Genomic DNA, 23,252 nt, shown 5'->3' with positions numbered 1-23,252 from the left:
TTGCACGAATCTTTGTGCATTGGGCCTTTAGCCTATACTAATAAAAGGGTAATATGCTAATTATACCAGGTAGACCGGATGTCTTCTGGATGTCCTTCCTGACACAGTTGGAGGCATAGCCAGCCTGCACACTGCATGTGGCCCCTCATCCAGGCCAGCCCCGCCCCAAGTGGGGACCCCCACCCTGATTGGGGGCAGGGCCGGCCTGCAAACCCCATGGCCCCTCGCCCCGGCCAACCCCATCCCCCAGCAGAGACACCCCTCTGTCCCTATGCGGGGCCCCCTTCAGGGCAGGCCAGCCGGTCCCCACCTGTGCACCAGGCCTCTATCCTATATAATAAAAGGGTAATAAGCAAATTGACCCTAACAGCAGAATGACCAGATGAGCTGGACCAGTCACTACTGACCACCTCTTGGTCCCTTCACCTGGCCATCAGGCACCGATCACCCAATGGCGAACGGGAAACTGGGGGTGGATGATGGCGGAGGGTGGGGCTGGCTGTGGGCAGCTGGGGAAGATGGCCCTGGTCACAGGCCAGGCCTAGGGACTGTCCCCACACACGAATTTTGTGCGCTGGGCCTCTATTATACAGCTGTGGTATTTAAGACAGGGTGATACTGCCCAGCCAGTGTGGCTCAATGATGGAGTGTCAAGCTATGAACCAGGAGGTAACAGTTCGATTCCTGGTCAGGGCACATGCCTGGGTTTCGGGCTTGATCCTGGTGTGCAGTGTGCAGGAGGCAGCTGATCGATGATTCTCTCTCATCACTGATGTTTTTATCTCTCTCTCCTTCTCCCTCTCTGAAATCAATAAAAATATCTACTTACATAAAAACCCTGGGTGGTGTAACATCACGACCGGTCTGGCGACAAAGCAGAAGGAAGTCAGTCCTGCAGGGGTTGTCTTGGAAACAGCTGCACCCTCCCCTGAGCTGTTTCCTGTGAGGGCGGGGTTTGAGACAGGAACCTGCCCTTGGAGTGTGGAGGCATATCTTTATAAAGTGTGCCGCGCCAGCACAGCCAAGGATGAACTTGAGTGGGGGCGGCTGAAAGGCTTAGAAAAGACAGATAAGAGAATGAAAGCCGGGTCTCTGTGGGATGCTGCTTCTCTGAGAGACAGCAACTATGCCCACAGCCATGTCTTTATTTTATAGCAGATGCCACGAGGCAAAGTAAGGGCGTGACCAAGATGTTTACAGTATTCTCCTGGGTTTCAATCCTACTCAACTACATGCACCTGAACTCTATCAAGCCTACATCACTCAGGCACGTGGGGCCATGTGTTTGGACCATAGGTTCAAGCTTACAACTATAGCTGTTGGCTGTAATTGTGCTGGGAGGGCCCTGCCCTCCAAGCTGGGACTTGCATGTGGCAATGAGAGGACTGTGCCCTCTCATCAGTCCAAGGCTTGAACCTGTCCAAAACACTGTAGTGGCTCAGTACAATAAAGTTTTAATCTACTTATATAAAAACCCTGGGTGTAACAGCACGGCTAGAAGCGCATCCAACGGAAGGAAGTCAGTCCTGCAGCGGTTGTCTTGGAAACGGCTGTGCCCTCCCCCAGCTGTTTCCTGGAGGGCAGGGTTTCAGGCAGGAACCCACCCTCGGAGCAGAGCATGGAAATGAAATGATTTGTAATGGATCTATTATTGAAGCTAACTTTGGAAATATCTATAGATCAGTGGTTCTCAACCTTGGCTGCATGTTAGAATCACCTGGGAATCTTTTTAAAATCCTGATTTCTGGGCCTCATCCTCCGGAAATTTTGTTTCTTTGTTTCTAATGTTGTGGCCCCACCCCATAACAAAGAAACAATTTCCGGAGGACAAGGCCCAGGAATCAGGATTTTAAAAAGATTCCCAGGTGATTCTAATGTGCAGCCAAGGTTGAGAACCACTGCTATAGATGATATTAAAAATATATCTAAACGTGCAATTCTTTGTCCAAAAAATGAGCATGTTCAAAAATTAAATGAAGAAAATTTGGATATACTCGTTGGAGATTTTCACACATATTTGAGTGATGATTCCATTGATTCCACAGATGATGCTGAAAAGGAAAATTTTCCCATTGAATTTCTTAATAGTATTACTTCTTCGGGAATGCTGTGTCACAAATTAAAATTGAAAGTGAGGCCCTGACTTGTTTGGCTCAGTAGATAGAGCATTGGCCTGTGGACTGAAGGGTCCCGGGTTCGATTCCAGTCAAGGGCACGTACCTTGGTTGCAGGCACATCCCCAGTGGGGGTGTTCAGGAGGCAGCTGATCGATGTTTCTAACTCTCTATCCCTCTCCCTTCCTCTCTGTAAAAAATCAATAAAATATATTTTTTTAAAAAAATTGAAAGTGGGTGCAATCATCATGCTATTGAGAAATCTCAATAGTAAATGGGGTCTTTGTAATGGTACCAGATTTATTATCAAAAGATTACATCCTAACATTATCGAAGCTGAAGTATTGACAGGATCTGCAGAGGGAGAGGCTGTTCTGATTCCAAGAATTAATTTGTCCCCACCTGACACTGGCCTCCCATTTAAATTGATTCGACGACAGTGTCCCACGATACCAGCATTTCTGATGACTATTGATAAATCACAAGGACAAACTCTAGACAAAGTAGGCATATTCCTACCTGAACCCGTTTTGCACATGGTCAGTTACATGTTGCTTTCTCTCGAGTTTGAAGAGCATGTGATGTTACAGTTAAAGTTCTAAGTACTTCATCACAAGGGAAATTAGTCAAGCACTCTGAAAGTGTTTTCGCTCTTAATGTGGTGTACAGGGAGATATTAGAATAAATTTAATCACTTTATCAGTCATTGTTTGCATCACTTGTTTTTGTTTTTTTTTAATTCTTTATTAGTTAAGATATTACAAATGTGTCCTTATCCCCCCCCCATTAACCGCCCCCCCCCCAGTCATGTTCTCATCCCCCTGTTGTCCATGTCCATTGGTTTGGCTTATATGCATGCATACAAGCCCTTTGGTTGATCTCTTCCCCTTACCCCCTCCCTCCCCTACTTTCCCTCTGGGGAGTGATAGTCTGATCACTGTTTCTCAGTCTTTGGATCTGTCCCTGTTCATCAGTCTATGTTGTTCTCTATAATCCACAAATGAGTGAGATCATGTGGTATTTATCTTTCTCTGACTGGCTTATTTCACTTAGCATAATGCTCTCCAGGTCCATCCATGCTGTTGCAAAAGGCAAGAGTTCCTTCTTTTTTACCGCAGCATAGTATTCCACTGTGTAGATGTACCACAGTTTTCTAATCCACTCATCTGCTGATGGGCACTTAGGCTGTTTCCAGATTTTAGCTATGGTGAATTGTGCTGCTATGAACATAGGGGTGCATATATCCTTAATGATTGGTGTTTCTGGCTTCTTGGGATATATTCCTAGAAGTGGGATCACTGGGTCAAATGGGAGTTCCATTTTTAGTTTTTTGAGGAAGCTCCATACTGTTCTCCACAGTGGCTGTACCAGTCTGCATTCCCACCAGCAGTGCAGAAGGGTTCTTTTTTCTCCTCATCCTCTCCAACACTTGTTGTTTGTTGATTTATTGATGATAGCCATTCTGACAGGTGTGAGATGATATCACATTGTCGTTTTGATTTGCATCTCTCGTATAATTAGTGACTTTGAGCATGTTTTCATATGTCTTTTGGCCTTCTGTATGTCCTCTTTCGAAAAGTGTCTATCTAGGTCCCTTGCCCATTTTTTGATTGGATTATTTATCTTCCTATTGTTAAGTTTCATGAGTTCCCTGTAAATGTTGGAGATTAAACCCTTATCGGTGATATCATTGGCAAATATGTTCTCCCATGTAGTGGGTCTTCTTGTTGTTTTCTTGATGGTTTCCTTTGCTGTGCAAAAGCTTTCAATTTTGATGTAGTCCCATTTGTTTTTTTTCTCTTTAGTTTCCATTGCCCTAGGAGCATTATCAGCATCACTGTTGTTTTATATCATGTTTTTGTTGTTTTCATATCATGTTTTTGTCATTTTTATATCATGCCTCTGTTGTTACATCCTTTGTTACTGTTTATTTATTAATAAATTTATATATTATTTTCATACACATTTTACTAATTTCCTTTCATCTTTCACACTTCTATTATAGAGAAAGGGCAAATAGCAATATTAAAATATCTCTGCTAATTAATTCCCTTTTTTAAAAAAATATATTCTATTGATTTTTTACAGAGAGGAAAGGAGAGGGATAGAGAGTTAGAAACATCGATGAGAGAGAAACATTGATCAGCTGCCTCCTGCACACTCCCCACTGGGGATGTGCCCGCAACCAAGGTACATGCCCTTGACTGGAATCGAACCTGGGACCCTTGAGTCTGCATGCCAATGCTCTATCCACGGAGCAAAATTGGTTAGGGTAATTAATTCCCTTTTAATGTGCACGAATTTCATTTACCGGGCTACTAGTATATATATATATTTTAAAAAAGACAGGGTGATCCTGATGAAGAATAGACTAATGGACCAATAGAAACAAATAAAGTACTGAGAGCCACTGAATACTTGACTGATACAGGTGTCATTACAGAACAGTGGGCAAAGGATAGACTTTCCAATAAGAGGTGCTGTGACATTGAGATATCCATATGGGGGAAAAATAAAATTAGATTCTAGCCTAAACTATTAAAAAAAGACCTATATGTGGAAGGGAAACAAAGCTATTAAAAGGTAATGGCATGAAGGAAGAGATTTTAAATTCAGGTATATCAACTACATTAAATAAACTGAAAGTAGGAGACAAACTCACAGGTAGGAGCAGAATTTAGCAACAGATCTCCATAAAAGGTTCATATTAAGATTTTTTTCATTACTCTTACAAATTCATAAGAAAAAGACAACAGAAACTCATACAACAAAGTTCTTTTTTGTTGTCTAGTAAACATGAGAGGAACTCAGCCTCAATAGTAATTGGGGCCCTAGCCAGTTTGGCTCAGTGGAGTGAATGTCGGCCTGCAGACCAAAGGGTCCAGGGTTCGATTCGGTCAAGGGCACATATCTGGGTTGTGGGCTTGGTCCCCAGTGGGGAGCATGCAGGAGGCAGCAGATCAATAATTCTCTCTCGTCATTGATGTTTCTATCTCTCCCTCTCCCTTCCTCTCTGAAATCAATCAAAAATATATTTTAAAAAATAGTAATTGGGGAAAGGCAAATAAAAACCACAATAGAGATACCACTGCATACTCATTAGAATGACTAAAAATGTCTCACCAATTATTAGTGAGGATATAGAGTAATGATAATTCTCATACACTGCTGAGAGTAATAGATTTTAGTACGTATTAGCACTTATGTGCCAGGAAACATGTAAAAGAATGTTCATAATAGTATTATTTGTAATAGCTCCAAACTGGAAACAACCCATCTATCAACTGGAGAATAAATAAATGTGTGTATATTCATATAAAGGAATACTGTACATTAAAGTAAATGTTAGTTACATGCAATAACATGGTTGAATCATAAAAACATAATGTTGAACCAAACAACTGAGGTAAAACTAAATGATAGTATTTAGGGATCCATCCTTACGTGGTAATGGATGAAAACAAGAAGTAAGTTTGGCTCAAATAAACTCACAAAAATTAAAAAAAAACACCAAAAACCAAGAAGTAAGTACTTATAAAAGGCAGGATAGAGGTTATCTTTTGGGAGAAAAGAGGCAGGTGTGGACCCTTGGAGAATGGGCCCATGGGGACTCCTGGAGTGTTGCAAATACTCTATTTTTTAATGTGGGTGGTGGTTGCATGAATGCTCTTGGATATTCTTTAGGTGTACATTTATGTCTCATGCTCTTTTCTTGAGAAATTCTAAAATGGTTGATATGACCAGACAAAGAAGAACAAAAATGTATGCTTTGGCCAGTGTGGGTAAGTGGTTAGATCATCAGCCCTCTAACTGAAGGATCCTGGGTTCAATTCCTGGTCAGTGGTTCTCTCCCAGACCCTGGTTTAGGGTGCATGCAGGAGACCACCAGTGGATGTGAGAGAGACATCTCTCTCTCTCTCTCTCTCTCTCTCTCTCTCTCTCTCTCTCTCTCTCTATATATATATATATATATATATATATATATATATATATATATATATATATATATATATATATCTACCTCTATCTCTATCTCTATCTCTATCTCTATCTCTATCTCTATCTCTATCTCTATCTCTATCTCTATCTCTATCTCTATCTCTATCTCCCTCCCTCCTTCCCTTCTCCTACCTCCTTCCCTTTCACTCTCTCTGAAAAGCAATGGAAAAAATATCCTCAGGTGAGAATTAACAACAACAAAAACATATAGTCATCTTTAAAGGAATGTGTCTAAATGAACCAGCCTCTCCAATTTCATGTCTCTTGTACAACAGGGTTGTAAAGTGAGGGACCACATAGTTGCTCTTCATGATCAAGGTGAAGGTGGAAGTTCGCTGTCCTATCCAACTGCTAGAATACTGGAGGATCTGCACAAACACAAAGATGTCATTGTTGTGCCTTTTTCTAAAGATACAGTTAGGTGAGGTAGGGGGTGGGGTGGGGTGGGAAGGGAGAGGGATGCTGTACTGCATATTTATTCAGTGAGTCCATCTCAGAATCCTTTATCCACCTATGCTTCCCCAATCACTAATATCAGTCCTCAAATAGTTTACAGTATTTCTGAAAGCTTAACTGGAATTATATGTTAGCTGACGATAAGAGCAAGCAGGTGTTTATTTGACAGGAAAAGCACTTCAGAATATTGGCAGTCCAGAGGTGGGAAAACTAGTAAAAGGAGTCCTTGGTGATTGAAAGGTTAGGATCCAATTTTTGAGGTGTTTTTTCTTTTTCTTTTCCCAAGTTACTTAAGCTCGTCCTCAATGCTTGATTGACACAACTGGAAAAATAGTTGATGGTTGAGGTTATCTTTTCATAAATTTGAGCTCCTTGAAGTCAGTAATTTCTGAAGTTACTTCCATCATCTTACAACTACAGCAGGCTGTCAGGTTTATGGTAGGAGGACGCTTAAAAAAGGCTGTTCTCAGGCCAGTACCCATTATAGAAGCCCATTTCACCACCTGGCAAGTATGCCTGGAGAGCAATGGTGTGATTTCTGTATGGAGTGATTTCTGTAGGGGAATCTCTAGGTGAATAAAGAAATGTAAAAGTTGAAGTGCATACCTTATACTAAAGAACTATACTTCTAAAGAGCAATTTATAAAACACTTGCAATAAACAGATATCATTTGCATTTAAATTCTTTAAAAATTGAACACTTCTCCATTAAATGTCTTTTTCTTCCTAGTGATTCTGGGGTTGGTCCCTATGATGAGAAGGGTCTGGACTGTGATATTTTGCTGGAGCCAAATACACCATGGGGCCCCAAAAGTGGGGAGCTCAATGCTGTGAGTAGCTTGTTTCACTTATTCTTTATTTATATAAACAATTGATGACATTTATCTTTGACAGAAACCTGATCAGTTTAAATTGAAGTTGAGCCGAAACCGGTTTGGCTCAGTGGGTAGAGCATCGGCCTGCGGACTGAAAGGTCCCAGGTTCGATTCCGGTCAAGGGCATGTACCTGGGTTGCAGGCACACCCCCAATAGGAGATGTGCAGGAGGCAGCTGATCGATGTTTCTCTCTCATCGATGTTTCTAACTCTCTATCTCTCTCCCTTCCTCTCTGTAAAACATCAATAAAATATTAAAAATAAATAAATAAATAAATAAATAAATAAAATAAATTGAAGTTGAAATTTTTAGTTATAAGTATTTACTGACTACCTGATCATACCACGGTATTATGCTGAGTTAATAGGATTATAAGGATAATAGGGCACATTCATTGTCCTCAAAGAATTAATAACTAATCGACTTTAATTTGGGGGGAAAATATAATATTGGCCTTCAGGGTTTTTATTATGGGTAAATAATGATTTGATAAATGAAGATAGTATGAATGGTCTATTTTGTCCTCTCCTGTAGTCCTATAAACTTTTTGGTAAGAAATGCTTTTTTTTTTTTAATTGTAATCAGGAGTGCATTTAGTTTTTCCAAAATTTCAAAACTGAAATATGACCAGAAAGCTTTGATTCCTGTTGCTAACAGCCAGGAAGTCTCTGTTTACTGGTGAGCTTCCTGCCTTCATGTCGGTTGAGATAGCTTCACTTGAGAAAGAGAAATACTCCCTGTGAAAGAGGTTATAAACTCCAGCTGGCTATAAGTGTTCAATCATTAACATTTATTTCTGAACTGTATACAAAGTAGCAAATTAGATTTCTTGAGTATTCATATGTAATCTAGTTCTTTAATTTATAAAAATATAAACATTAAAAAGTGATTGAAATCGTTAAAAAAAAACTAATATTATGTCTACATGTGATTTACTTGTCTTTTGGAAATTACACTAGGAAATGTCTTTTGGGTTTTTGTTTTTTGTTTTGGTAAACATATACATCCTCTCTACACAGGGGTTATAAAGATAATAATCTACCATTTTCAGCCTGAATTTAAAATTATATTTCAACCTGAAAGGGAAATATAATTTTTAAAATTCTTCTACAATATCCATATGAAAATAAGGAGCTGCAACGTGGGTATATGCAGATTTATTAATCTCTTATTCTTTTGTCTTTTTTATAGTTTTTATCACTGAAAAACTGGACTCTGCAACTGGTAAGTAAACAACTATATTCCACTTTCATAGATCTCTTTCTTGCTACAGTTTAGTTTAATATAATGTTATCAACATCTTATTTTATAGATTTTACTTAAACGTTTATCATCTTTTTCAGTGTCTATAATTTTGTACTTTACTAAAAATGTTATTGTTTAAAACAGACACATATTTGCCAAACCAGTTTGGCTCAGTGGATAGAGCATCGGCCTGCGGACTGAAGGGTCCCAGGTTCGATTCCGGTCAAGGGCATGTACCTTGGTTGCAGGCACGTCCCCAGTGGGAGGTGTGCCGGAGGCAGCTGGTTGATGTTTCTCTCTCATCGATGTTTCTAACTCTCTATCCCTCTCCCTTCCTCTCTGTAAAAAATCAATAAAAATATATTAAAAAATAAAATAAAATAAAACAGACACATATTCTATTATCTGGCTGTATAATTTATAAGTCTATTAAATGGCTTATTAAAAATTATTTTTATGTCACATTTAGAACACTGAACAAAGTAACAAATCTGTAATTGGAACTTTCTAATTATTTGGTCGTTTGATTAGTTGGTTAGTTGATTTTTTTCTTTTCTACCTGTTTGCCATTACTATGCAAATCTGCCATCAGTATTCACAAAAATGGAGTCAGAATTGGATCAGTGATGGCAGGCAGTAGGGTGGATAGCTACAGGAAACAGATACGGATACTTTTAAGTAATCTAGGACCCCGCTGACCCAGAGAATGTGTACATGTGCTTGTTTATGAGACTACTTTAATATTGGCAATTATTATATTTTAATTTATTTTTCAATATATTTTTATTGATTTCAGAGAGGGAGAGATAGATTGAAACATCAATGATGAAAATCATTGGTCGGCTGCCTCCTGCACGCCCCACTAGGGATCCAGCCCACAACCCAGGCATGTGCCCTTGACCGGAATTGAACCAGGACCCTTCAGCCCGCAGGCCGGCGCTCTATCCACTGAGCCAAACCAGCCAGGGCTATATTTTAATTTATTCTTAATATCAAGGAACATACATTCAGTTAAGTGATGAGGTACGATTTCAGCAAATACTGAGTACCTGTAAGGTGCCCATCACTCTGCTAGAATCTGTGAAGGAAATAAAAAAATATTTGATGTAAAGCAATCCTCAATGTTGTGCTAGGCAGTGGTCATTTTATCAGCTCTTGCTTGGCTCATTCATTGAAAACGAATTTAGATAAATGTGTTTGAAAAAATTCATTAGGGATGTGATAAATACTACATTTTTAATAGGATGTATATTGTTTCTTTAATTCAGAAACAACAGTCATTATTTTCAGAAGAGGAAGAATATACCACTGGATCTGAGGTCACTGAAGATGAAGTTGGAGATGAAGAAGAAGTATCCAGGAAACAAAGTACATTGATTTCTGAGTTAAAAATCAAGCCTTACTTTAAAAAAAACATTTATTTTTATTTTTGAAAGTATTACAGATGTTCTCTTTTGTTCCCCCCAGTAACCCCTTTCCACCCCTCAACTTCCTCAGGCCTTCACTGCACTATTGTCTGTGCATATAAGTTCTTTGGTTAATCTATTCTGCCTCCCCCCACTGCCCTCTGAGATTCATTAGTCTATTCTATACTTCTGTGCCTCTGATTCAATCTTATTCATCAATTCATTTTTTTTATTTTTCATTTTTTCTCTCTCTTTATTGCTCATCTGTTTATTTTATTCATTAGATTCCATATATGAGTGAGATCATATGATACTTCTCTTTCTCTGACTAGCTTATTTCACTTAGCCTAATACTCTCCAGGTTGCTCCATGCTTTCTCAAAGGGTAAAAGATCCTTTTTTATATATATATAGCTTCATAGTATTCTATTGTGTAAATGTACCACATCTTTTTTATCCACTCATCTGCTGATGGGCACGTGGGCTGTTTCCTGATCTTAGCTATTATAAATAGTGCTTCTATGAACATAGGGGTGCATATATTCTTTCTGATTGATGTTCCCAGATTCATAGGATCTATTCCTAAAGTGGGATCACTGGTCAAATGGCAGTCCCATTTTTATTTTTTGAAGAAACTCCATACTGTTTTCCATAGTGGCTTCACTAATCTGCATTCCCACCAGGAGAGTACTAGGGTTCCCCCTTTTTCTTTTTAAATTTTTTTTAAAATGTATTTTTATTGATTTCAAAGAGGAAGGGAGAGGAAGAGAGTGATAGAAATATCAATGAGAGAGAACCATTGATCGGCTACTTCCTGCACGCCCCCCACTGAGGATCAAGCCCGCAACCTGGGCATGTATTCTGACCAGGAATTGAACCGTGACCTCCTGGCTCATAAAGCAATGCTCAACCACTGAGCCATGCCAGTCGGACTAGGGTTCCCTTTTCTCCACATCCTTGCCAGCAATTTTAGTTTTCTTTTTTACCTGTTTGCCATTCTGACAGGTGTGGAGTAATATATCGTTGTTTTAATTCGCATCTATCTGATGATTAGTGACTTGGAGCATTTTTTCATATGTCTCTTGGCCATCTGTATGTCCTCTTTGGAGAAGTACATTGTTTCTAAATTTAAAACCAAGCCTTACTTTTATGAAGGGGTTGTATTCTGAAGGCTTTAATGCAATGGATGAGGACTTGGCTTTCTAAATCTACATATTGGTTTATAATATGTAGAAAATAAAGGAAGCTCCATCAAGATTTCCTAACCTTGGCACTAACACAGAATACTCATAAAATTGTAAAGACAGTGCAGTGTTCTTAGAATCCTCCAAGTTTTTATTTCAGGTGTAACCTTTAATGGGTTTCTCAAAATGTATGACTCACATCATTGTACCTGAGATGATTTGAAGTGACACTCAAATGAAACATTGACTAACAGTTATCAAAATGTGACTTTAAAATTAAAAACATGATTTTATACAACTAGAGAATGAACTTATGTCAAAGATTTTCAAATCACTGGTGAGAGAAATAGCAGAGAAAGTAGTTCAAAGAGCATTTCAAGATTCAGATTTTCCTACAATGCAATAGACCTATGACCTTTGGGGTTATCTTTTCTACAAGATAGAAATCATTTGCATTTCTATTAAACACAAAAATCTGCAAGTTAACATGAAACTTCATAGAATCTGAGCCCTTAGTCAGTAGTAGATGGGAAAGTCAAACACAAGGACATTCTCTTAGAGAATTAAACAGTCCTTGTGGGTCTGTGTAACAGTCCTCCAGTAGGCACTGAAAGAACTTGCAATCCACCCTTTGTCTTATTTCCAAGTTTTATATAATTTTTCTTTAAATGTAGTCCTTTATCAATTATTTTTTAATTCTAATTAGTCAAGGAAGAAAATGCTACTATGTTGTATGTTTTTTTCACAGTTGATTAAGATATAATTTACATGTAATAAGATTTAAAATGTGTACACATTGATGAGTTTTGGCATATGGTTGTATAAACCACCACCAAAATCAAGACCTAGAACATTACTCCAAGAAGTTACCTTCTGCCCCTTTGCACTCAGTCACCTTGCCCCACTCCCAGCCCCAGGTAACCACAGTACGATGCTTTTTGTCAGGATGTTTTACCTTTTCTAACATCTCGGATACTAGTAAGTGTAATTCTGAGTAGGCTTTTATGTTTGGCTTCTTTCACTTACTATGATGTTTTTGAGACTCGCCCATATTGCATATATTAGTAGTTTGTTCCATTTTATTGCAGAGTAGTAGTCTATTGTGTGAATACACCATAATTTGTTTATCCAGTCGCCATTTCAAGAACATTTAGGTTGTTTCTAGTTTTTGACTCTTGGATAATGCTGTTGTGAACATTAGTGTAAACCCTTGTGAACACAAGGGTTTTATTGTTTGGAAGTAACAAGTGCTTTGGAGAAATATATGGGACTTATACTCCTAACATTAATTTTCTGTTGTCAGGGAAAAAGGAGAAGCCAAAGAAATTCACTAAACAACCAAAAAAGCAGATGTCTTCACCCTGTGGTCAGAGGAAAGAAAAGGCACTGGAGAAGGTAATTCTAAATTATATACTACTAATCTAAAGTTCATATTGAGAAATAAGCAAGTATAGCCAGGGAAATCTGAAAAAGAAGAGAAGCAAATATTCATAATGGAATGCTAGTAGTGTAAAATGAATAAATTATTATAAAGACTGAGATTAATTAAATACCTCTAAGATGTATTGACAGGTGAAAAAAGGAAAGTGCAAAATAGCATGTAGAGTGGTATATTGTGCTACCATTTGTGTAGTATAGGTGAAAGAATACATATGAATATATTGTATGTAAATAAAATATCGCTCGAGCCCTAGCCAGTTTGGCTCACTAGATAGAACATTGGCCTGTGGACTGAAGGGTCCCAGGTCCGATTCCGGTCAAGGACACATGCCCAAGGTTGTGGGTTCGGTCCCCAGTAGGGGCCGTGCAGGAAGCAGCCAATCAATGATTCCCCCTCATCATTGATGTTTCTCTCTCTTCCTCTCTGAAATCAATAAAAATATATTTTAAAAATGTTATATATATATATATATATATATCGAAAGCTACATAAGTACTTGATAAGATTGGTTGCCTCTGAGGAGTGGAACTGAATGTCTTGGGGCAAAGGCTTTTTACCGTGTGTGCTGTTTGTAACTTTTGAATTTTGAACCAATATTATTCAAAAAATAAAATAAATAAATAGACTTTAAAATGAAATAAAATAAATAGATTTTAAATGCCCATCAGCAGATGAGTGGATTAAAAAACTGTGGTATGGCTACACAATGGAATACTACGCTGCTGTATAAAAGAAAGAACTCTTACCATTTGCAACAGCACAGATGGACCTGGAGAGCATTATGCTAAGTGAAATAAGCCAGTCATTTGTGGAATATGATGAGCAACATAAACTGATAACAAAAATAGATCCAGAGACACAGAAACATCAAACAGACCAACAAACCTCAGAGGGAAGGCAGGGGAGGGTGGGAGGGGAAAGTAAGAGATCAACCAAAGGACTTGTATGTACACATATAAGCATAACCAATGGACACAGACACTAGGAAGGTGAGGGCATGTGCTGGGGGGTGAGAGCGGCTGGGAGAGGTCAATGTGGGGGGAAAAGGAGACATATGTAACACTTTCAACAATAAAGAATTTATAAAAAAAGAAAAATGTTATGTAACTATGACCACCTTGTTGTTCTTTAAAAAGGGAAATAAACATAATGTTACTACAAAAAAATTTTTTTTTAATAAATTATAGAGGATGGGGCAAACATAGGTTTATAGTTGTGAGTACCTGAAGCACAGAGTTTATTCTTGTATTATTATTTATTAATTGTATTGTTTCCCATACAAGCAACTGTATATCTACGTTTGCCCCATCATGTATTTATATTATTTTAAAATAATTCTTATTTCCCCATGTCATCAAAGAAAGGGGTGAAAAGCCAGGTGGGAATAAGAGGACAGTATAAACCACAGTTGGCTAAAAGAAAAGCCCTGGATTCCAAAACGTGTGAAAGCTGGGGTTGAGACAAGTACCACACAATTGCATTGGGTGGGTTGTACATTCATCTTCGTGCTAAGTACTATAGGCACATAAATGGGTGAATTATAAAAGATTGCATAAGCTGGGGCTTCCAGATCAAACAAATAAAGCTGGGTTCAAATTCCAGGTTTGTTTCTCTTTGGATACGATTCTTAATTTTTATAAACCTGTTTTATTATAGAGACTAGAGGCCTGTGCATGAAATTCATGCGGGGGTGGGGGGGGGTGGGGATGACCTTCAGCCTGGCCTGCACCCTCTCCAATCGGGCCTAAACCGGGAGTCGGACATCCCTCTCACAATCCAGGACTGCTGGCTTCTAACCACTTGCCTGCCTGCCTGATTGGCCCCTAACTGCTTCCCTGCCAGCCTGATCGCCCCCAACCGCCCTCCCCTGCTGGCCTGATCGCCCCCAACTGCCCTCCCCTGCCGGCCTGATCATCCCCAATTGCCCTGCCCTACAGGCCTGGTCACCCCCCTGCTGGCCTGATCTTGCCCCCAAATGCCTTCTGCTGCTGGCCTGATCTTGCCCCAAACTGCCCTCCCCTGCAGGCCTGATCTTGCCCCAAACTGCCCTCCCCTGCAGGCCTGGTTGCCCACAACTGCCCTCCCCTGCCAGCCATCCTGTGGTGACCATCTTCTGGCAGCCATCTTGTGACAACATTGCGGTGGCCATCTTGCGATGACGTCGCACGATGCCATCTAAGCTTTTATTATATAGGATAATAATAAAATCTGTCTCACATGGTTGTTGTAAGGCTTAAATGAAATACTTGTAATGCTCTTGGTACAGTATTTTGCACTCATTAAATATAAACTTTTATTACTATAGCACTAATCAGTCCATTGGGGTTTACTGTTGTCTACTTTTTTTTTAGTCAACTTCTAGAGATGTGTCTCCTTTCCTGTGAGTATTGCTCCTGAATCCAGTTAAATATTCACTCTGAAAGCACCAGTGCTGACTTTGGTTTAACTTTTCACTAGTGTGAGTATGCAGAAGAATAAGTGGGATGTCACAAGATCCTTGAGATTCAACCAGGATGCACAAAGAGAAGATGGTAAGTTTTATTACTTGTGTAATATGCAAGTTAGGTATAAATAACAATAATAGGAATCCTTTATGTTATGAAGTATGCTGAATAGCTTTAAAGGTTTCAACTGGAATAAGGCTCAGAATTAAAACATTCCTTAGACATCAACCAGAGTTTCATTACTAGACTGCCCTCTATTTTATGCACGTGTATGGTTTTAAGGTCTCTCAGACTGACTTTTGCTCACTACTTTCACTCTAAAGATGACAGAATATGGTTTAGGCTGATTTATAGTAATCTTAAAAGCATGAAAATTATCCATGTATGAGCTATTTTTCCACTTGTAGTCTAAAATTCTTCAATGATAATTAGGCTGTAGGTAGTCTGTAAAACATTTTCATAAACACTTGATTGCAATCTTTTTTAAGAAATAAAAGTTATAAATCACCCTTATAAAAAGTAAGGTTTATTATTTTTTACCTTCAGATCAGCGACGGATGTCTGAGATTACAGGGCACCTTATAAAGATGAGATTGGGTGATCTGGACCGAGTCAAGTCAAAGGAATCAAAAGAAGTAAGAATTATGAACTAGTGCCCTATGCTTGCTTAGATATGCCTTCTGTTCATCATGAAGAATATAAAGATGTTTTAGAAATAATTTTAAGAGAATGGTTTAAATATTTTTATATTCTATACCAGTTAGCCAATTCATTCACATAAAAGTTTTCTGCTACCACTTATTGTCTGTGGTTCATAGGTCCTCTATAACACATATAATAAAGTGCATTGTCACTGGATGTGTGATGTCACACCAACAGAGGCTAACGATGCATTGCTGACCAGATGCTGACTATCCAGAGGGTGACTTTTAAGAAGTTGCTGATTTGATCAACTCTGCTTTCAGTGCTTAGATGTTCTCTCTAAAATAAGATACTATCTTGCTGAAAATGATGACTAGAAATACCTATGTTCTTACTAGAATTATATATTAACCATAACATTATGTATTACCACAGTATTGGTAATGTTTAGTTATAATTACTCTTGCTATGTTTTTTTAAAATTTTTTTTAATTTTTATCGATTTCAGAGAGGAAGGGAGAGGGAGAGAGAGATAGAAACATCAATGATGAGAGAGAATCATTGTTTAGCTGCCTCCTGGACGCTCCCTACCAGGGATCGAGCTCGCAACCTGGGCGTATAACCTTGACCGGAATCAAACCTGGGACCCTTCAGTCCACAGGCCGACACTGAGTCAAACAATCTAGGACTTGCTCCTACTTTTTTATTTAAAAATTTACTTCCGTATAAAACTTCTAAGAGAAAACATAGGCAAGAAATTTTTGTGACCTGGATTAGGCAAATCATGTATATGTTAGCTACCACACCAAAAACATGACCCATAAAAGAAAAAAAATTAACAAATTGGACTTCATCAAAATGTAAAATTTCTTCTTTTTTAAAGACACTAATAAGAAAATGAAAAGACAGGTCATAAGCTTTGAAAAAATATGTGTAAAACATTTATCTGGTAAAGGATTTGTATCCAGAATATATAATTCTCAAAACTCAAAAATAAAATAAATAATCCATTAAAAGAAATGGTCAAAAGATTAACCATACACTTCTTAAAAGAAGGTTATAGGTGGCAAATAAGCACACAAAAAGATTGAGCAGATTTTAAAAATATATTTTTATTGATTTCAGAGAGGAAGGGAGAGAGAGAGATAGAAACATCAGTGATGAGAGGGAATCATTGATTAGCTGCCTCCTCCACATCCCCTACTGGGGATGGAGCCTGCAGCCCGGGCATGTGCCCTGACAGATAATCGAACCTGCGACTTCCTGGTTCTTCAGTAGATGCTCAACCACTTAGCCACACCAGCCAGGTGAGATGCGACAGATTTCGTCATTAGGGAAATGTAAATTAAAACCTCAATGATACATCACTGTACACCAATTAGAATATCTCAAGATTTTTTAAAAACATGCTGGCAAGAATGTGGATCAACTGGAACCCTTAAATATACCAAATAGGGATGCGAAAGGAATGATCACTTTGGAAAACAGATTGGCAAGTTCTATAACAAACTACTGAATTCAACAACATAAATGCATCTCATATACATCATGCTAAATGAAAGAAGCCAGATGCAAAAGTCTACAGATTGTATCATCCTATCTAATAAAAGAGAAACATGGTAATTAGCGTACGACCGCTACCCTTCCCATTGACTAATTAGGGTGATATGCAAATTAACTGCCAGCCAAGATGGCGGCCGGCAGCCAGGCAGCTTGAAGCTAACATGAGGCTTGCTTGCTTCAGTGATGGAGGAAACCAACATTCCCCACCTGCCTTGCCGGCCTCTGAGCCTGCAGTTTGAAACATTGTAACAAATATAGAAGCTAAACAAAACCCCAGAAACCTGCTTTCAGACAGCCGGGATCTCAGAGCTGGAGTTATACATTGTTTCGATTATAGAACCCAAACAAACCAGATACCTGCTTTCAGCAGCGGAGGCCTAAGAGCTGGAGCCTCAGAGCTAAAGCTGGCCCAGAATAAAAAAAGAAAAAAAGGAGCAGTTGGGAGCTTCAGTTGGCCTGAAAACAGCCCTCAGCCCCTCACCCAGACTGGCCAGGCACCCCAGTGGGGACCCCCACCCTGAAGGGTGTGTGACCAGCTGCAAACAGGCATCATCCCCTCACCCAGGCTGGCCAGGCACCCCAGTGGGGACCCCCACCCTGAAGGGTGTGTGACCAGCTGCAAACAGGCATTATCCCCTCACCCAGGCTGGCCAGGCACCCCAGTGGGGACCCCCACCCTGATCCAGGACACCCTTCAGGGCAAACCAGCCGGCCCCAACCCGTGCACCAGGCCTCTATCCTATATAGTAAAAGGGTAATATGCCTCCCAGCACCGGGATCAGCGTGACAGGGGGCAGTGCCCAAACCCCCTGATCGCCCTGCAGCTCTGTGTGTGACAGGGGGTGGGGCCACAACCTCCCTATCGGCCCTGCTCTGTTCGTGACAGGGGAAGGTGCCCCAACCCCCTGATCAGCCCTGCTCTGTGCCTGATAGGGGGGAGCTCCCCAACCCCCTGATCGCCCTGCGGCTGTGTGTGACAGGGTGCGGCGCCCCAACCCCCCCCCCCCAACGGGCCCTGCTCTGTGTGTGACGGGGTAGAGCCATAACCTCCCCATCGGCCCTGCCCTGAGTGTGACAGTGGCGGCGCCCCAACCCCATGATCGGCCCTGCTCTGTGGGTGATAGAGGGCGACGCCCCAACTGCCCCCCACAGGTCCTGTTCTGTGTGTGATGGGGTAGAGCCATAACCTCCCCATCGGCCCTGCCCTGAGTGTGACAGGGTGTGGCACCCCAACCCCCTGATCCGCCCTGCTCTGTGTGTGACAGGGGGCGGTGCCCCAACTCCCCTATCGGCCCTACTCTGTGAGTGACGGGGGGGGGGGGAGCTCCCTAACCCCCTGATCGGCCCAGTTCTGTGCATGACGGGGAGCTCCCCAACCCCCTGATAGGCCCTGCTCTGTGTGTGACAGGGTACGGAGCCCCAACCCCCCTGATGGGCCCTGCTCTGTGAGTGACAGGGTGCAGCGCCCCAACCCCCTGATTGGCCCTGCTCTGTGCGTGACAGGGGGTGGTGCCGCAACCTCCCCATCGACCCTGCCTTGAGTGTGATGGGGCGGTGCCCCAACCCCCCAATCAACCCTACCCTGAGCGTGACTGAGGGTGGCATAGCAACCTCCCGATCCGCCCTGCTCTGTGCATGACAGGGGCGGCGCCCCAACTCCCCAATTGGCCCTGCTCTGAGCCCGACAAGGGGCTGCACCTAGGGATTGTGCCTGCCCTCTGCCACCCGGGAGCAGGCCTAAGCCAGCAGGTCGTTATCTCCCAAGGGGTCCCAGACTGCGAGAGGGCACAGGCCAGGCTGAGGGACCCCCCCTTCCCCCGAGTGCACAAATTTTTGTGCACCGGGCCTCTAGTTCTATTTATATAATATTCTAGAAAAATGCAAAACCATAGGGTCATAAAACAGGTGGGTGGTTCCAAGAATTGCTAGTGTCAAATTAGTTGACTTAAAAGAGGCTCAAGGGGATTTTCTTGGGGTGAAGGAACAATTCTGTCTCCGTTGTAACAATGGTTCACAGCTGTATGCATCTATCAAAACAAAATGTTTACTAAGAAAAGGTGAATTTTAATGTATGTAAACTATAAGTCAGCCTGAATTTTTCAAAATAAAGTTACTTTTAAGTTAAAAAGTAATACCTTTTTAAAAGTATATACATTTTTATTTATTTCAGAGAGGAAGGGAGAGGGAGAGAGAAATATCAGTGATGAGAGAGAATCATTGATGGGCTGCCTTCTGCACACCCTCTGCTGGGGATCGAGCCCACAACCTGGATATGTGCTCTTGACCGGAATCGAACCAGGGACCCTTCATTCCGCAGGCCTAGCGTCTCTATCCATTGAGCCAAATTGGCTAGGGCAAAAGCAATGCCGTTTTAATAAAGCACAGCTTCTGTTGATTCTGTAAAGATAATGTCTAAATTTTGTCCCTTTACTCTGCAGTTTGCAGGAGGTATTTATTCCAGGCTTGAAGCACAAATCAAGGCCACAGTGCCAGTCAGTGTACGGCAGGGAAGCTCCGAGAAAAACACGAGGTAAGTCAGCATCAGAGAATTCAGAGCGCCATTGGCTTTGAAGGGATTTTTATTTTATTTCATTTTAGGGAAAATTATATGACACTAGAAGCACATAATTTGAGTTTTGTTTTGCTTCAAGGATTAGACCAAGACATTAATAAGAATCAGATTTTAACCTAAAAGTTAAGACTTTAAAAGGTCATAAGCACAAAATTTAATGAAAGAATAGTTCTTATAAGTATTCTGTTGATTGATTCAGTTCTGTTCTGACCCAACTGCTGATAAAAATGTAAGCAATAGTATTACTGTGAATTAGCAGAATTTTATACTGTTTATGAGTTATATATTATTACTTTATATAAATCATTGAAGTCTTTCTCATTCCTTGTTTTATTTTATTTCTCTTTAAAAAATCTAACTTGTGGGCCCTGTGTTATTTTATGTCACACTTTTTCTTTTAAAGATTAACAGTAACTGAGATTTGATCATTAATACTACAGATCCAAAGCCTTATCTGCAATGCAGAAATCCAGAAAGCTCAGAAAACCACAAGATTTTTTTATATCTGTCAGTTCAAACCTAAACTGAGCTACTGTGATGTTATTTGTAGTTTTTATTTATCCCACTTAATGAAAATGTTCATTTGTTTCACTGTGAAGAACATTAAAGCGTTCGATCATGGGACACTGCTCCAGATCCGTTAACATACAATCCAGGTGCCATATTATCTCCCCAAAACAAAAAATCCGAATCTCACTCCAAGGGTTTTTAAAAAGGCATTAGGGAGCTACATAAAGTTTCTTAATCTTCGATACTGTCAAGCAAGCATAACCTAAGCAGCAGTAACTTTCTATTGTTTGAGAAGCACCTCTGACCTTCTTTCCTGTTTAAAAAATGTAGGTCGAAAAGCCGTTTTGGTCCAGGGCGTCCTGCATAAAGCACCTTAGCGTGTAACTACAGAGGCAGCAGACACACCTCCGGACATCCGAAATTGCTCACCTCTCGGAAATCTTCAGAACGATGACTTCTAAATGTTTTAAGTTACTTATTAATTATTCTTGCAAACATCATAAATCAGAATGCTAAGGGAAGCATATAATTAGGTCTTATGAAATCTAATTGTAAATATGAAATTCTTATCTAATTTTCTTTTAGTGTGATGCTAGGCTATATAGAAAATTAGTATTTACAAATTAGTTTAGATTCCTAATATTCGTTTATTTATTTGAAAGAGAAGAGGCCTAAACTCTTGAGTAGCTAAGATCTCTTAAGACCTTAAAAAATTAGGCGAACACACCTGGTAGTGGTACCATGCATGTGCACCGACTTTGGCATGTCTCCTGTGAATTGTGGAGTAGCATTGAGCACTGCAGTTTGTGTGATGAAATTCTCAGTGATGCTGATTTTAAGTTTGCATGAATATTAAGGAGGGATGGATCTCAAGACTGCATTAAATAAAGTGTCATGGTGAGGTATGTCTTGTGTTGGGCAAAAGGGTTAAATGCTTTCAGTGTTATTCCATGGAAAGCACAATGTCAATCCAATTTTTTTTCTTTTGTTTTTTAATGCTTACCTATTGGTCATCTGAGCTGGAATTACTGATTATTGACTCTTTCTCTGTGAGGCTAGTGCCATCCTGAATTTGTTAAAATAACCATTGATAGTTTTAGGATAGTAAATCACTTAGGTTGTCTGAAATACCCATTATACCATTCTCAGGGTTCTAAAACCCAACCATATGTCTATAGCTATTCAAATAGCCCTTTAAAGCAGTTACAGTTACTCATTGCTTTAGAGCTGTCTAGGAAGAAAGATTCCCGAATGCATTTGATGGGTGAAAAACTGCATATATTCGAGAGAAATCAAAATTCTATAGATCATGTTTTAATTTTTCTAACAAAGAAGAAAGAGTGCTCAGGGAAAATTTTTCCAAACCATAAGCACATAAAGTATATATTTAGGAATTATTTATATATAGGTCTCTTTAAGATGCACTGTTTCTAATTTAAATGAAGATTTGCCTTATAATTGACATTTCTTCAAAGTATTTAGAGAACTGACTTTGATAATATGACAGAACAGCAATTTTTGTTGAAATATTGAAGTGTTATACTTAGTAAACACATACAGAAACCATTATTTTTAGTGAGTGTTTTAGTTGCTAAATTAAGTTAGATTTTATTTGATGTTATATATATGGCTTGGCCAAGGTTTTGGAACTTCTGTTTGGAAACTTGTGTTGCAGTTTCTATATTTTTCAATTGATATTTTTGAAATGGACTATACATTTTTTATTTTTAAAAGAAAATGTTTTATAGCACATAATCTGTAAGCCCTGCTAAATACCAGAGTCTTGCTTAGTTTACTGTATTCTCTAATTTAAAGGATTTAGGCATATACATGTTATATTGTGCTGTGACAGTCACAACCAGACGAGGAAAAGATGCCCTTTTGATTTTTAACTGATAGTAACAAGGCAACTTGCTTGTCCCCTAGGGAGACTGTACCACTGAATTGATTTTTACAAACCACAATTTATCAGAATTTGGTTCTCTTCAAAATGTGCTTTTATTTTATTAATGTCTATTGAACATAACACAAGTACCACAAACATTTTATTCAAACTCTTAATAGCATTTCTTTTGCAAATACTTTGAGGTTTGACCTTACATTAATTCTGAATTCACATTTCTTTAATTGAAATAAATGATAATGACAAAAGTAGTTTGAAACATCCCTTGATCTGAATCATTCCATCTCCCCAGGAAGGTCTCACAATACCCACCCCTCCCCGCCCCCAAATCCAGTATTCTCATTTTATGGGTGGAGAAGTGAGTTCAGAGAGTAAAGTAACACACACAGGGATTGGGGTCTGGGCCTATCCGCACATTCCAACAGCTTCTTTTTTTTTTTTTTAAATATGTATTTTATTGATTTTTTACAGAGAGGAAGGGAGAGGGATAGAGAGTCAGAAACATCGAGGAGAGAGAAACATCGATCAGCTGCCTCCTGCACACTCTCCACTAGGGATGTGCCCGCAACCAAGGTACATGCCCTTGACCGGAATCGAACCTGGGACCCTTCAGTCCGCAGGCCGACGCTCTATCCACGGAGCCAAACCGGTTAGGGCCCAACAGCTTCTTGAAATAATATGCCTTGGATTGCCTAAACAGTCAGTCTCTCCTGGCTCACTGGTGACCCTAGCTCACTTCCTGTCGTTTCTTTCAGTCTTCTGTATCCAACGCCTACTTGGCATTTGTACTTGAAACACCAATACGTGTCTGCAGCTTAACATAATCAAAACAGAGCCAACAGCCCCACAGCTCCCTGCTTGTTCAAGTCCAGTCTTCCACAGTTTAGGAAATGGTACT

General features: G+C 39.9%; 1 protein-coding gene across 2 annotated transcripts in view; it reads left to right on the top strand.

Moving 5' to 3' along the window:
- SANBR (SANT and BTB domain regulator of CSR) overlaps positions 1 to 22,602 on the top strand; it is a 56,405-nt gene extending 33,803 nt beyond the window's left edge. For both annotated transcript variants that reach the window (XM_059659717.1, XM_059659719.1), the window contains 10 exons: positions 6,389 to 6,534; positions 7,300 to 7,399; positions 8,637 to 8,669; positions 9,959 to 10,058; positions 12,583 to 12,674; positions 15,072 to 15,100; positions 15,178 to 15,251; positions 15,711 to 15,799; positions 19,808 to 19,899; positions 20,782 to 22,602. In XM_059659717.1, coding sequence (XP_059515700.1) covers positions 6,389 to 6,534; positions 7,300 to 7,399; positions 8,637 to 8,669; positions 9,959 to 10,058; positions 12,583 to 12,674; positions 15,072 to 15,100; positions 15,178 to 15,251; positions 15,711 to 15,799; positions 19,808 to 19,899; positions 20,782 to 20,818 — 792 coding nt within the window. In that variant the 3' untranslated portion in view covers positions 20,819 to 22,602. The remainder of the gene's footprint in view (positions 1 to 6,388; positions 6,535 to 7,299; positions 7,400 to 8,636; positions 8,670 to 9,958; positions 10,059 to 12,582; positions 12,675 to 15,071; positions 15,101 to 15,177; positions 15,252 to 15,710; positions 15,800 to 19,807; positions 19,900 to 20,781) is intronic.
- The last annotated feature ends 650 nt before the right edge of the window (positions 22,603 to 23,252 follow it).

The sequence above is a fragment of the Myotis daubentonii genome, chromosome 12 (genome assembly GCF_963259705.1).
Source record: "Myotis daubentonii chromosome 12, mMyoDau2.1, whole genome shotgun sequence".
Classification (NCBI taxonomy): domain Eukaryota; kingdom Metazoa; phylum Chordata; class Mammalia; order Chiroptera; family Vespertilionidae; genus Myotis; species Myotis daubentonii.
This window is presented reverse-complemented; position numbering and strand designations above follow the sequence as displayed.